The 16,544-nt window shown below is 43.8% G+C and overlaps 1 protein-coding gene across 1 annotated transcript in view; it reads right to left on the bottom strand.

The window, feature by feature from the left end:
* Positions 1 to 16,544, bottom strand: part of ULK4 (unc-51 like kinase 4) — a 483,261-nt gene that overhangs the window by 131,973 nt on the left and 334,744 nt on the right. The window contains exon 34 of the mRNA XM_006893067.1: positions 14,505 to 14,690. Within this exon, the coding sequence (XP_006893129.1) occupies positions 14,505 to 14,690 (186 nt within the window). The remainder of the gene's footprint in view (positions 1 to 14,504; positions 14,691 to 16,544) is intronic.

The following is a 16,544-nucleotide window of genomic DNA, read 5'->3' as shown; positions in this document are numbered from 1 at the left end:
CCCAGCTGGACTCTGAGTCCCAGAACTCTTCAGCCTCACGCACAGCTTCACTCAGTTGTTGGCCTGGGTTCCTCAGGATTAAAGTCATGATTCCCCTATGATGCGTGGTTTACGTCGGTCATCACAGCAAGAAGAGTCACCCCTCCTTTCGTCTCTCGCTGACACAGGAGTCTGCATGTCTGTGCTTCCGACTCACCCCTCCACTGTCCTCTTTGGACTGTCACCAACAAAATCAACACCCTCAGAATCAAGCACCCTGGGGAGTCCCTTGACTGTCCTACTTTAACAAATAGGGTTTCCCCCTCATGACACCATAATACTGCTTCCTCTGCAGGTCTCTCATGTGGCCCTTGAGCGTCTGGTCTTGGAGGTGGGCTCCACCCTGCTTCCTGACCCCTCTTTCCCTTCTCACCCAGAGCTGTAAACCTGATGTCACTGCCACCTCGTGATGAAGTTATCCGTGAATCACCCAGAGGCACACACTCAGTCCTGGGCTCACCGACCTTGCTCTCAACACCGTTCCTGTCATGTTCCTGTTGTTGTTAGGTGCCAGTCAGCTTCTATTCACATTGTCACTAGTTGCCTCTAGCCTTGACTTTCAGTAAAACAGACTGAACCCCTGTATCATCCCGTGCCATCCTCACAATCTCTGCTGGGCTAAACTCACTGTCCAGTCAGGGGGTCAATCCATCTCACCGAGGTCTTTTTTGCTGACCTTGGTGGCATAGTGAACTGTGTTTTGCTGACCTTGGTGGCATAGTGAACTGTGTGTTGAATTGCTAACAGAAAGGTCAGTGGTTTGAATGCACCAGTCACTCGGGGGAAAAGACGGGATCTTTATAATTTGGGAACCCTATGGAGGGTCACCTTGAATGGACTTGATGGTAGTGGTTTCACCTCACAGTGGCCCGATATATAAAACCCAGTTTTATATCACTCTCACAGTTGCCACGGTGACCACCCCTGTTGTTACAGCGACTGAATCTATCTATCTTGTTGAGCGCTTTCCTCAATTTGCTGACCAAGCCCGACATCCTGCTCCAGGGACTGGTCCCTTCTGATGGCAGGTCCAAAGAATGTTAAACAAAGTCTCGACATCCTTATGTCTAAGCAGCATTCTGGCTGTACTTCTTTCAAAACAAACTTGTTAGTCCTTCAGGCGATTCACGATACATTTGATATTCTGCATCGTAACTCAGAGGCATCAGACCTTTCATCTTTATACACTGACTGGGTTTCACATGCATACGAAACAACTGGAAATACTATGACTTGGGTCAAACGCACGCACCCTAGACATCAAAGTGACATTTTTGCTTTTTAATACTTTAAAGAAATATTTTCTTTTTACAGCAAGGTTTGCCTAATGTAGTACATTATTTAGTATCTTGACTACTGTTTCCATGGGTACTAATTGCTGATCAAGGTTGACTGTGGATTCCAACTATAGTGGCTGGCTAATTTCAAAGTCGACAGAGAGGGTCCTTACAGCATCCCAACCACTCTGGCTTCCTCTGTGTGTACTCCAGGAGCTTAGGAAGCCCGCCAGACTCCACATGCAAACAGCTCACGTTCTAAGCCTCTCTCCTCACCCCTCTCTCTTACCTGTAATTCAAGACCTGTCGATGCACCTGCCAACATGGTACTCCCGGTGGCTGACGGGGATCCCAAACTAGCATTTTCAAAGCTGAGGCCCCGATTCTTCTGTCCCCTGAAACTAGCTCCTTTCTTATCACTTTAGCTATCTCTGTACTCATAGTCACTTTGTTGTCCAATTCTATTTGCTCTACTTTCGAAAAGTGACCCCTCTTTTTACAGCCATGCCAGAAGTATGATCCTTCTGGATTGCAGTGCTTTCTTGACGTCTTATTCCTGACATTTTCTCAATGACTAGGCTCCATATAATAACTGTTTGTTGTTATGTGCCAACGAATTGTTTGCAACTCATAGCGACCCTATACACAACAGCCCTAAACCCTGCTCTATCCTGTGCCAATCACATTGCCTTTGACACACCCATCCCAATTACCCCGGTCACTGAATCAATCCATCTCATAGAGGGTCTTCCCCTCCTGTGCTGGACCTCTACCCTCCCAAGCATGTTGTCCCTCTCCAAGGACCTGTCTCTCCTTACATGTCCAAAGTATGTCAGACGAAGCCCCAGAATCCTTGCCTCCAAGGAGTAGCCTGGTTTAACCCTCTCTAGGATGAATCTGTGTTTTCTTGGCAGTCCAGGGTACATTCAACACTCTTCTCCAGCACCACAGCTCAAAGGCATCAATTCTCCTTCTATCCTCCCTACTCATTGTCCAGCTCTGATGCATAACAAGTGATTGCAAAGATCATGACCTGTATCAGGTGCACCTTAGTCTCCAGAGAGACACCGTTGCTCTTGAGTACTTTAGAGAGGTCCCTAACAGTAGACTTTCCCATCACAATACGTTTTATGATTTCCTGACTGCTGGTGCCAAGAGCGTTGACCGTGGAGCCGAGCAAACTGAAGCTGTGAACAATCTCAATCTCTTCACCATTCATCCTGATGCTACCGATTGGTCCAGTGGTGAGAAACTCTGTCTTCTTGACATCGAGCCTCAGTCCATACTGAAGGCTGCAGTCCTTGACCCTCTGCAGTAAGTGCATGAGGTCCTCCTCAGTTTCAGCAACCAGGGTTGTGTCATCTGCATAACGCAGTTATTATATATAATAACTAGATAACCTCATCCCTGGGTTCAAACCACCCAAAGACTTCTGTATCTTTGGGAATAAAAGCCAGTCCTTACGAGAGCTGTCCGTGCCTTCTCAGAGCCCAGGAAGTGTGGTGCTCGGTGTACCAGGCGGCCAGTCAGTCAGTGGCTTGACTCCACCAGCTGTTCCTCAGGAGAAAGATGGGCTGTCTCCTCCTATAAGGATTTATAGCTCCAGGACCCAATGGAGGCTCTCTTCCCAAGGCTCGGGAAGAGTGGGAATGGACTCGCTAACAGCGGGTAAGTATTTCCTGGTTTTGACAACACTCTCGGAGTTTCCTCCGCCCATCACCCCCTTCCCTGCTGCCTCTCTCACACACCTTGTATGTCTCTTTTTAGTCCATTTCACTTTAGACTCACAGGTATCAGCTTCCTAACATTTCCAAGAGCATGACAGGTGTGTGCTGGCCCCTGACCTGAGCAGATGTGCCTTCCCTGCTCCTGCTCTATCTCCCTGGCTGCTTCTTCCACTTGCCCAGGTATCCACGCAGATGTGGCCTCCGCAGTGACACATTATCTGAAGTCTTAAGCAACCTCGCAGACTCTCTCATGTGTTTCTTCTTAGTGCTTCCAGTATCTAGCACACAGTTTATTCATTAATCACCTGGTTATCATCTCTCTCCTCAGTGAGCTCCACTCAGGGGATTTGTATCTGTGCTGTTCACTGCTCTACCTCCAGAAGATTCTTAGAAAGCAAAATCGGGCACAGAGGTGCTCTCGATAAATACGTGCTGAGTGGTCACCCTAAGACTTATAGAAGACCTCCCTCCACACCCCATATCACTACAAAATACTACATAACTCATCATAAGAATGTCGTCGCAACCTAAATGTCATCAAAGGCAAAATTAATTTCATGAAATGTTGCTTCATTTTTTTGAGCTAATGCTTTAACCAAACATTCAGCCCAATTTACCACAAGAGTTAAGTGGCTAGTTTAAGCGATTCAGAGTTTCCAAGACTGCAAACCTTTACTGAAATAGACTTAAAGCGTCTTCCTTCCACTGAGCAGCTGGTGAGATGGAACCGCTGACCTTTTGTTTCGAGTTTAGTGTTTAACGACCTTTACCAGCAGAGATCCTTGCAAATTTTTCTACTATATTTTATTCTGGAGCCCTGTGTTGCTAAATCACATACTTAAAACGTTGTCATACATTTTTATTGGTTAAATGCAAACCACTAACTTACAAAAGACCACAATGTATAACTTTATATCAATTTATCTAACACCTTGACTTCAAAATGTTCTCTGAGGTAAATACTTAAAATATCAATGGGGAAAAAAATATCAATGGAAATCATCTGTTCAGCTTAAGGCTTTTCTGTAAGAAAGAACTTAACCTGTGTTGTTAACTGTAATCTACTTAGTGGGAAACAATCTCTTTCAAGAAAAGCAACATATTCTCATTAATATCAATAATAATTGTTTCTTTCAGCTAAAGGAATTTGTTATTAAAATGAATGGGAAAATATACAGAGGAAAATGGCATTTAGTGGTAAGCAACTGCACTGTAATCCCAAAGGCACACAGTTCGAATCCACCAACTGCTTTGCGGGAGAAGGCTGGGCAATCTTCTCCCATGACACTAACTGCCTCTGAAAACGTGGAGGGTCAGCTCTGGGTCTGTTCTGACTCGATGGTACTTAACAGCAGCAATCAAAACTTAGAAAACCTCAGTGTAGGTATTTATAAGGGAACGAAATAAAACAAATCATTAAAAATCCAGAGTCATGGAATTGATTTCAACTCAGGGTGACCTTGTAAGACAGGACAGAACTGCCCCTAAGGGTTCCCATGGCTAGGAATCTGTACTGAATTGTTGCTGGTCGGTGCCATCAACTCAAGCATGACTTCTCACAAATCAAACAGCCAGCTGGCTAATTCGAAAAACAAATTTCTCTCACACCCACCCCCCCAAAAAAATTAGCCTGCCATAATCCTCCCTACACGCAGACCTCTCAGCTACACCTCGACACAGTGCAGTCACGTCGTCGAGACGTCCAGTTTACCCTCCATTGAGTTCACGAGGTTGCAAATCCCAAGGGAGGAGGCTGTCCATCTTTCTCTGGCGAAGCTGCTGGTGGCGCAGCCTTTGGGTGAACTCCATGACTCCCTGCCGGAGCTCCCTCTTGTCTACCTGTCATCGTTAGGTGCCACTGATGTCGACTGTAACACAGGAGGACCCTGTGAAGAACAGCCCTGCACCTGTCCTATCCTGAGCCCCTCTCAGAGTCTCTGACAAGCCTGCGCCCACTGTTACACAGTCACTGTGTCAGTCCATCGTGTTGAGGGCCTGTCCCTCTCTCTCTGAAGGGGACATCAAAGCAATCCTCACCACTGGACATAAGCACAAGGAAGTTCTCTTCAAGCACATTCATCCCAATACTTTACATTGCAAGCTTATTATTTTGAAAATGTGTTTAAGTGTGTCATTGAAGAAACCCCCCAATTACCAAGAGAATTTGTAGCATTTTGTACCGCGAAGTTGACAATGGTCAGAATGATCACTAAGAAGAAGGGAAATTGTATACTAACCAACAATAACTATAATTGGAGCCAAATAATGGCCTATAAACAGGAATTCTCAAGGCTTGGATAAATTAAATAAAGGGCCCTCAAGGTAATGTTATTTTCTTTTTTAAGGTGACTGTAGGATAGAAAGCTAATTACAGGTTCTCTTAGTTTTTTCCTTATAACTGACATTGAGTAAATACCCCAAGAATTAACATTCTGGAGAGCAGCAGTATTTATGACATGTCTTTTCTTGTTCTGAAGATAGCGCATCTCTTCTCAGAGGATAGTGTCTCTGTTCTCAATGATAGTAGATAGAGGCTTGGCACCTGGTAAATGGTCCCTTTCCCAGGCTTGTTGTTAGGTGCCAGCAAGTCGACCATGACTCCTGGGGAATGACAGGTCTGACCCCTGCCCTCTCCCATGCCATCCTCCTCATCTCTCATCTACCTGAGCCTAATGTTAAAACCACTGCATTAATCCATCTCACTGAGGTTCTTCCTTTCACCCTCTGACCTCTCTCAGAATGATGGCTTCTTCCAATGACTGGCTTCTGACAACATCCCCAAAGTATGTGACACAAAGTTTTACAATCCTTATCTACTTCTTCGCAAACAGATCTGTGTGTTAGTTTTGACAATCCTTGTTATAGTAAATACTCTTTGCTAGTATAATAATTTATGCTATCATTCATTTAGATTCCATTTTTTTTCCCTACTAGTTGATGAACCTGGAGAGAGAATGAAAGGCACCCAAGCGTCAAGGACTCTCCTTCATAGGGTCGCTATAAGTCACCTGCGACTCGACGGCACTGAACAAAAACAACAACTAGTTGATTTACAAAATTCAAACACAAATTTGAACAAATTCTTTCAATTTCCCTCTAATGAAAGACAGCCCTTGGTATACATATTCTTACTTGCATTGTAATATATAAGCTTATACCTTTCCTATAAGAAAACCTTGAAGTTGAGAAGGCTGGAAGGGTTCTATTCTAAGAAATCTATTGCTATTATGAAACCAGTAAATGTATAATATATTTTTAAAAAAAATTTAATGCTATCAATTCTACTTTGGTCTCCCTTAGTCATTGTCCAATTTTTACATGCACTGGAAATTAAAAACATTAGCTTCATTTTTAATTAAGGCAAAATTAGCAGTTTCATTTGATCCTAGAATGCTAGCCTGTCTTTATATATCCTGCTCCTCTTTTACAATGCCATCCCTGTGAGGAACAGAGACACTCACTTCATGCAGCGACCACATCATTCCCCAAGGACGACTTTCCAACTGAACCTGGAAACATGCACCTTCACGATCTCCGTGATGCAAAGACTGGAATGTCGTCATCTCCCCCACCCCAGACTATAAAACTTTTTATTTGCATTTGTAAAAAAATGTGCATTCCGATAATTAAAATCATTTGAGGGGGGAAAAGGCGCTCTGATTAAATTGCATTTTATATCTGCAGGACATCTTGGACAGCCTTTGCTTTTTATCTTTTATTTTAGTCCCTGTCGCCCCACCTAGTTCTTTCCTTCACCAACGTGCAAGGTCTTTTCCTTCCCTGTCAAACATACAGGCGGATAGGAGCAGCCGGGCCGTCTTCAGCTGTCAGTAATTCTAGACTTGTGGATGTGAAGGGAGGCAGCAGTGTCATTTCAACTTGATTCAATCTCTTAGCCTCTTACAAAGTTAAACAGCTAAAAGAATGAAAGTAAAAAGGCCATGCTCGTGGAACGAACAGTGCATGTTGGGGACGCAGACAAATGACTGCTTGCCGGCTTGCTTCGCCTGTTCCATCGTTTCTTTCTTTTTTTTTTCTATTTTTTTATTATTTTGTGTGAGTGTACCGTCAAATCAGATCTGACTGGTACAGAAGGAGATTGTCCCTCCTTCCCCGGCAGAGCGTCTGGTGGATTTGAACCGTGCGCCTCTGGGATTGTAGTTGCAGCTTCTTGCCACTAGGCCACCAGAGCTCCCCCTCCACCGTTTCTTTTGATGGCAGTGGGGTTTTCTCTCGCATTTCTGTCTTCTTCAGTTTCGATTTATTGGATTTCTCAACTCAGCGATACTGGGTTTGTCAGACATGGCTGCGGACTGAAGGTTCTCTCTCACAGGTTCTGTGGGCCGAGACTTCAGGAGCTGGGTGGTTGGTTCTGGCTCGGGGTCTCTCTTGGACTGTCATCTTCTTAATCAACAATCGCCGTGAGCACTTTTGTGCTTTGCCTGTGATCAGATGCCTCCAAGCAGGCCACGCTATGAGTGAACATCACCAACGAGGTGCTTACGAAAAACGAGAATCTGGATCAGGAGGAAAGACTCGGAGTCCAGAACATACACGGTTCTACATGACACGTGACTCAGGCTCTTCAAGTGTCAGCTTCATAGGGAACAGAATAAGCAGGAAGGCTCTTCTAGGGAAACAGAGTCTAAGAAAAATTCAGTGTGCGGGAACATTGACTGAATCATAAAAAAAAATAAAAATAAAAGCTATTAGTCTTTTTCTTTTCCCCCCTCTTAAACAACTAGGGAAAACAGAATGCCAACAGAATATCAATGATGTCACAAAGGAGGTTCCTTTTCTTGGCTGTGAGAATGATTCTGTGTTTAACTAGGAGAAGGTTCTTATCTTTAAAGAGTACAGGCTTAAGTATTTAGAAGCCAAGTGTCATTTGGTCCTTACTTTTATAAAGGGGAGGAGGAAAGGGGGGTTTTAAGGGGAAAGAGAGTGGAAGGAAGGGGGGAGAAGAGGTTTAGAGAGAAAGACGATGAATAATTTTAATAGCACAGAAAAATTTTTAAATGCAAAATAACAACTACTGACTGATCGCACCACTTAAATTTCTCTGGAGTTTTGAAATGTCTGACAATGTCAAGTTGGGTAGCAGTAGTATCAATGGCAATGGGGCTGAGAAAGAAAACACAGGCTTAGCAGAGAAGTAGGTATCCTGTTATGCGCCTTTGAGTCGGAAGGGATTCACAACTGACCCTCCCAGGGGATCTCAGAGGCTATGACTCACACAGGAGGCGACTGCTCATCTTTCTGGGAGCACCCAACACAATGCCTTTGGGCTGGCAGTGCAATTCCTTACCACTAGGCCACCATGGTTCCCTTATTAATGGGATTTCTCAAAGAGGATTCACACTATTACTGCCATCGAGTCAGAACCACTTCAAAGCTCACCCTCCAGTGGGGTTCTGAGGTGTAAACTGTACTAAGGGAGATGACTCACCTCACTCCCAAAGAGAAGCTGGTGGGTTTGAATAACCAGATAGGCTCGCGCGTTGACTTAGTAAAACAACCCCCTGTATACAAGGTCACCAGATCTCCCTGCAAGAAGGACAAAACTCAAACTCATTGCTCTTGCCCTGGACTTGACTCACGGCTGACCCTCCAGGATGTTTTCAGGGACTATAAATTGCATGAGAGGAGACTGTCCAACTTCTGTTGAGGAAAGTCATAGAGTAGAAAAGGGCCCCAAATATCAGACCAAGGAAGCGGGAGGGTAAAGGTTCTAGGCTCGTCATGCAGATGAGAGAGAAGGAGGGGGCTGGCATGCATAGGAAACACTGCAGACAGTGGAAAAGTCAGTCTAAATGCTCTTTGCAAACCCGCTTATCTGCTCAAGGGTTCTGGAGGCAGAATGTTCTCCCACCAACGCCAAACGAACGCACTGAGTCCCATAAAGAGCTGGCAATAAATTGCCCCTAGTCCACTAGCCATTTGACTCCTGGTTCCTCTCATGAAAAATCTCAGAAATGTTGCCCTGGGAGTGAAATAAAAATTTGAGGGGAGATGTTTCTCCTCTTTGTTGGAATACAAAAACATGATTCAAAGAGTTTGCAAATTACCATGTAAGTTTTTCCTTTTTAAAAAATTCTGGGCAGGCACCGCACCTCTGGATGTGACTACCAGGGAGTGCTGTAGACACCAGGAGAGTCCCTTCTTGGGACCCTGGAGAGGCCCCTCTCAGAGAACCTGAAACACTGGAAGGAGCCAGAATTCCCGAAACTCAAGTCCATTCACTTTGTACTTATTTGGGCACACAGCCTTTCTTTTAGACTTTAATTTCACACCAATTTCTACTCTTTCTTTTCTTTCCCTTTATATAAAAAAGAAAAGTCGAAGGCCTTGCCATGAGAAACAGTAGCTAGAAGCCAGGGTGGGGTGGGGTTTCATTGTGTCTTTTACGTTGTTGTTATGCACCATCAAGTCGCTTGCAACTCATAGCGACCGTATGTACAACAGCCCTAAATTCCACTCTGTCCTGTGCCAATCACACTGTCTCCGACACTCCCATCCCGATTACCCCAGTCACTGAATCAATCCACCTCATAGAGGGTCTTCCCCTCCTGTGCCATCCCTCCACCCTCCCAAGTATGACGTCCTTCTCCAAGAACTGGTCCCTCCTTGCGACATGCCCAAAGTATGTCAGATGAAACCTCAGAATCCTTGCCTCCAAGGAGCCGCCCAGTTTAACCCTCTCCCGGATGAATCTGTTTTCTTAGCAGTCCACGGTATATTCAATGCTCTTTTCTGGCACCGCAACTCAAAGGCATCAATTCTCCTTCTATCCTCCCTAGTCATTATTCAACTCTCTGACATATAACAAGTGATTGCAAGAATTTCCTTAATCTTTTAAATGAAACTAGTTCTCTATTGCCTTTAACGTGCACCATTTGAATCAGCCCATCCTCAAACACCGAACAGAAGTAACGGCTACAGAATTCCTACTTCCATATGGTCTCTTTAGAGCGATAGAGAATCTGGGCACGAAGAAACATCATGTTAGTGTTATTTTAGCACAGAGCACGCCTGTTCTCATGATGGAATGAAAAGGGTCAGGGGACCAATAAGAGCATTTGGGAATTTGGCAGGAAAATGATAATGAGCACAGCCAGATTTTTCTGAAAGCCAAGAGAGAAGATTCCCTATGGGATGGATATTTTTAATTAATCTTTAACACAAATCATCTATTAAAAAAAAAAGCAACCCCAAACTGTACCGCTGCATCTGGTAGAGGGGGTGAGAGTGTTAGCGAGTTAGCAATGTCATCCTCTGCTGGGTCATGCCTCACTTTTCATAAAATAGTCAGTAGTGCACATTTAAGCCAATTTTAGGTACAGAACAAGTGTGTGACGGCTCACGTCTAGTTCATATATTTTTGAGTGCTGTACTAAGACGACTTTAATTAAGAAACAAGTAGCTACACTACAACTACTACCCTGGGAAAACATCCTCTGATATAAAGTGTCAGGGACAGGTAAGCCTAGGAGATAGCGGAGGATTTATCTCACCTTTTTAAAGCTAGAGCACAGTGAATGATTCTAAAATTCTCCCCACTTCCAGGTAAATTACAACAGATAATTAAATCTTTAGGCTTCCTAACATTCTCTGGATGCTCTAAATACAGCTAGTAATAAGGAATCGCACCCTTGGGGCAAAGCATTCCCAATGCCATTAGCAGAAATTAAACACTATTTCTTTGTTAGGTTTTACAAAGTTTCTGCTACTAGGCGAGAACTGTAGACAGAAATTTCAAGAATTCAAGGCCCTTCATGTGGTTCACGGGAAGCGATCTGCCACATTATTCTCCAAAGGTATCTAGCTCTTTAAGAACCACTGTTCTACCAATCATTACCAAGCTCATCAGGACATGCTGCAAGGTGGGACCAGTCCTTCAAGAGGGACGTTCTGCTTAGGAGGTTGGAGGGACAGTGCAGGAAAGGAAGACCCTCAATGAGGTGGACTGATTCCAATGACTGGAGTAATGGGAGTATGGTGTGTCAGAGGCAATAATATCGGCACAGGATAGAGCAGGGTCCAGGGCTGTCGTACAGAGAGGGTCGTTATGAGTCACAGGCGACTCGATGGCACATAACAACAACAAGAAGCAGCTACTTAAAGAGCTCTGGTGGCCTGGTAATAAGAAGCTGCACTGCAATCCCAAAGGCATGCAGTTTGAGTCCCCCAGTTGCTCTGTGGGAGATGGATGGGCGATCTCCTCCCATGAGACTAACTGCCTCTGAAAATCCACTCGAATCTGAATTATAAACATATTAAAAAATAAGCTGTTGTTATGTGCTGTCAAGACCCCTACCACTCATAGTGACTCTATGTACAACACCTCTGAAGCCTGCCCTGTCCTAAGCCAGTCTCACGGATTCTGACACACCAACCCTCATTGCTCCTGTTACTGTATCAATCCATCTCATCTGGGGTCTTTCTCTCCTGTGCTGTCCCTCCACATTTACAAGCATGATCGAAAGACCAGTCCAGTCCCTCAACACCACGAGCCCAAAATATGAGACAGAGCTTCAAAATCCTAGATTCCAAGGAGAAACTTGCTTTCACCCACTCCAAGACAGATCAATTTGTTTTCTTGATGGTCCATGGCAGGCTTAAGACTCTTCTCCGGTAAAACTCAAAAGCATCCATTCTTCTTCTTCTGTCATCCTTAGTCATTGTCCAGCTCTCTGATGCACAACAAGGAACTGCGAAGACCATGGCCTGGATCAGGCACACTTTAGTCTCTAGACGACACTGTCGATTCTCAGTACCTTCTCAGTAGAAAAAACGAAAAACCCCACTGGAGTGTGTGCTGTGATTTGATTCCGACTCTACAGCACAGAACAGTAAGAAGTGGCTCTGGTGGTGCAGTATGGTTCTGTCTCAACGGAACACAACAACAAGCTCACACTCAAAAGCCAACTATTATAAAAACATAGGGTTGCTATGGTTCATACTTGATTCAATGACACTTAACAACAATAACACTGTAAAGTCAAACTAAAAAACTCAACCTCATTGCAACTGAGTTGGAATTGACACACAGCCGACACTCCAGTGGGTTTTCAGAGGCTGTAAATCACAAGGCAGCCAGGAGACTGTCCACCCTTCTCCCTGGAGCAGCTGATGAACCTGAATGGCCAGAGAGGTGCTCGCTGCCTTTGGCTTGGCAGCACAAGCCCCCACCTACTACACCGCCAGAGTTGTAAACTGAAGGACAATGTATTTCTGGGCCACACTCCCTGAATCCATCCAACATCCTTCAGCTCTGGGGAGGGGAGGGCACGCTCCCATCAGGGCTCAAAACACACGGCGCCCTCAGCTCGGGGCTCCCTTCCTGAAGGGAATGTGTTCTTAACAAATGTCCCTTCAAGTTCCCAAGGAGCTGATCTTTCCCCTCTCAGCTTCTCACAAGCAGTTGCTGCTGTTCTGTTGAGCTGAGACTGACGCATCGTGGACCCTCCGCCGGGTAAGGAAAACATCCATCTTTCTCCCTTGAAGCAGCTAGTGGAGTTGAAACAGCTGCCCTTGGACCAAGAGCCTCAGAACGGCCAAGGTCACAGCTGAGCTGACTGGGTCCTCAGGATCTTCAGTTGGGTGTGGTTGTATAGAATGTAAACCCAACAGTAAGTGGCCCACGAGTATCTTAGAAAGCTTTTCATTTTTCTTTTCCTTATGCAAGTCTCTCTTTTTATTTTCTAAAATAAATCTTTGTTTGGTGTTAAAAAAAATGACATTGGGTGGAAACAAACTCACTCATTGCGGCTTTTAAATGCTCAACAGGTGTGATATTTTAAAATTCCTTTTTAGGCAAAATCTTCCTATAGACTTGATAATAATTAATGAATGCAGAAGTGGCCTATTACCAAAAACTCTATTGAAGTTGATCTTTACAAAACATTGCATTGGCATTTATACATGCTAGGTATCCGAAGTGTTCACCTGTAGGAAAAATTTGTTAAAAACACCATAAAAAAAAAAATAAAAGCCCCAATTACACAAATAGCACTTAAAGTTTGGAGTAGAATTTATAGAGACAGTAACAAAGGTTTCAAAGCACTCATCACAGACAGCTGGTCTGCAAACATTCTTGAAGCACTAAATTAGAGATACCACAGTGTTGGACTGGTATCTGGGAAGTCTCCAGGAGACGGCAGGGAATGTGTATTTTGACTCTGTGTAGGCATTTTTTTTTTTGTTAAACTGAGACTTAGTGCCATTTCAATCCAGACATTTTTGCATCTTTCTAGATATCTTACCGAAAATTTACATGGTTCCTTAGTTCTAGACGAGAAACGACACTACGATCAGAAGAAGGGAGTGAGGGAGGAAGGAAGAGATGACCATGTCAAAGAGACAGCTAAATATCCCTGAGGGCTCCCTGCTGGCCACATCTTGGATAGGAGTGGGTTACAATCCAGTCAACAAAACAAGAATGAAGGAATTTATTCTGATGATAAATAAAAAATAACTGGAGCAGAAGGAGCACTTGCCTTTTCTTCTTCTTATATTAGAATGTTATGTGCCATCAAGTTGGAACCCACTTGTAGCTGACCCTTCAACAGAGTTTCTTAAGGCTATAAATTGCATGAGAGGAGACTGTCTGGTTTTCTCCCAAGGAGCAGCTGGTGGATTCGAACCATGTGCTTTTGTGTTGGTAGTATAACTCCTTATCACTTGGCCATCAGAGCTGCTGTAGTAGAATGCTAATAATTACAAGAAGAGTATTGAGAGCTAAAAGAATGTTTCATAGCAATCATAAAATTAAAAAGAATAACCATTCATCGATGCAACCACATGATCAAAATTAAGTTCATCAGCAGGAGACAAATACACATTATGTATTTCTTGACACATTGCATTAAAAAAGGCCATAATAGTCATTTCGTGGTGTTCCTCAATTTCATCAGGAGGAAACGGACATTCACATCAAGGGCAATTCTGCAAAAGAACTGGTCTATATTCTTAAAAAAATATCATGAACAATACAGACAAACTAGCAGAGCTATCCCAGGTTAAAGAGACTTGTTCTCTAAAGGCAACACAAAGAGCCTGGACTGCAATCTACACCAGGAAAGAAAGCTATTCAAAACTGTTACTTAAGACAATTATGATACAACCAGCAGATTAGCAAAAGAGTGCTAGCACTAAATTTGGTAATCATCCTATAATACATAAGAGGCTATTTTTTTTTGTTGGAAATAAACTCTCAAATATAAAGAGAAGAGGAGGTACAATATTTAACATTTAATCATTTATGGGATATATTTCTATATGCAGGTAGATACACTGTGGTAGATGTTAACAAGGAGGGAATACTAGGAAAGGGAGCTGGGAGTCCTTCTGCGAACTTCTCTAGAAGTTTAATGTCAAAGAAAACCACTACTCGCAAACCACTGGTCCACCTGGTTGCCACTGAACCCTTCGCCCACCCCTCGGCTGTGTCTGGACTCACCACTCGCCTAAGAATCCTCAACAGAAGCTTCTGCTCCTTGGGGTCCTTCTTTGATGCAAGCAATCCAGCAAAGATTTCTGCATTGTCAGGAGACAGGCTGTGGGGATTTTCCCCTCCATATAACTGAACCAGTATAGACAGACATTTGGATGCAACCTCAAAAATTTCAGGATCTTCATGAGGAAGCTGAAAACCAAAACACAAGACTAATTAAGGTCCAGAAAAAGAGATCAGTCTTCCTAGAAGAAAAAGAATATAAAACATGACTCAGTGGTAGGAACATCAGTCTGTAAAAGTCTAAAAGAAAATTTATATTGATGTTGTTGTTGTTATGTGCTGTCGAGTCCTTTGCGACTCATAGCGACCCTATGTACAACAGCCCTAAACTGTGCTCTATCCTGTGCCAATCTCATTGCCTCTGACACACTCATCCCGATTACCCCAGTCACTGAATCAATCCACCTCATAGAGGGTCTTCCCCTCCTGCGCTGTCCCTCTACTCAACCCAGCATGATGTCCCTTCTCTAAAGACCTGTCTCTCCTTACAACATGTCCAAAGTATGTCAGGCGAAGCCCCAGAATCCTTGCCTCCAAGGAGCAGCCTGGTTTAACCCTCTCTAGGATGAATCTGTTTGTTTTCTTGGCAGTCCATGGTACATTCAATACTCTTCTCCAGCACCACAGCTCAAAGGTGTCAATTCTCCTTCTATCCTCCCTACTCATTGTCCAACTCTCTGATGCATAACAAGTGACTGCAAAAACCATGGCCTGTATCAGGCGCACCTTAGTCTCCAGAGAGACACCGTTGCTCTTGAGTACTTTAGAGAGGTCCCTAACATCAGACTTTCCCATTGCAATACGTTGTTTTTTTTTTTTTTATTTCCTGGCTACTGGTGCCAAGAGTGTTGACCATGGAGCCGAGCAAACTGAAGCTGTGAGCACTCTCAATCTCTTCGCCATCCATCCTGATGCTACCGATTGGTCCAGTGGTGAGAATTTTTGTCTTCTTGACATTGAGCCTCAGTCCATACTGAAGGCTGAAGTCCTTGACCCTCTGCAGTAAGTGCATGAGGTCCTCCTCAGTTTCAGGGATCAAAGTTATATTGATACTGTCTATTAATTTAACCAGATTCTACATAAATTTCTGTGTGCGCACACATATCACATATCCACTTAATTCTACATGGTTTTAGCACATATATACTGTGATACCAACACCATCAAGATACAAAGCACTCCTCTCATAATGATCTCTTTATACTAACCACCAATCCCCTCCCCTCTCCATCATCAGTCCATCCATCATTGTGTCATGTCAAGCAATCACACACATAGAACCAGACAGTATTTTTGGCTTTCTTCATTCAGTTTTATTTCCTTGAGATCCATTTAAGCCATGTGAATATAAAGAACTGATTCTTATTTTTAATAGTTTTCTATAGGATAGGGAGCTCTGGTGGCCTAGTGGCAAGAAGTTGTGCTGCAATCCCAAAGGTACATGGTCCGAGGTCACCAACCGCTCTGTGGGAGACGGATGGGCAATCTCCTCCCATGCAAGTAACTGTCTCTGAAAACCTGCTGGAAGATCAGCTGTGGGTCTGTTTCAACTCTATGTACATAATAATATCATTCTGTAGGACAGGTATATTGTCCTACTCACCTACAAAAGAAAATCGGAGTCATTCCAAACACTGTACTCTCTTCTCTTTTATAGTATTCCTTTACTTTTCCAGGATAAATGCACAGTATTTCAACAGCTGGGTCATGTTGCAAGCTCACCTTTTGTATCTTAAGAGGCTGGTACCTGTAACACAGTCCACAAAGGTAATGTGCTACATACTTTGGTGAGTAGTGGCTGAGGTTTGAAAAGCTTGGGAGAAGCCACTTAATGTGCAACTATGGGTCTCTCCCTGAACATAGCGAAGTGGAAGAGATCATACAACTTGATGGGTGGAGAGAGGGAAGGGTAAAGGAAAGGGGAAAGAGCCAATGTGAAAAACAATGTGCATCAACTTTGTACGTAAACCAGTAAAACAATGC

This window comes from Elephantulus edwardii, unplaced genomic scaffold (genome assembly GCF_000299155.1).
Source record: "Elephantulus edwardii isolate Elephantulus edwardi_28Jun2011 unplaced genomic scaffold, EleEdw1.0 scaffold00121, whole genome shotgun sequence".
NCBI lineage: Eukaryota > Metazoa > Chordata > Mammalia > Macroscelidea > Macroscelididae > Elephantulus > Elephantulus edwardii.
The sequence above is the reverse complement of the archived record's forward strand: the minus strand, read 5'-3'. Positions and strand labels throughout refer to the sequence as shown.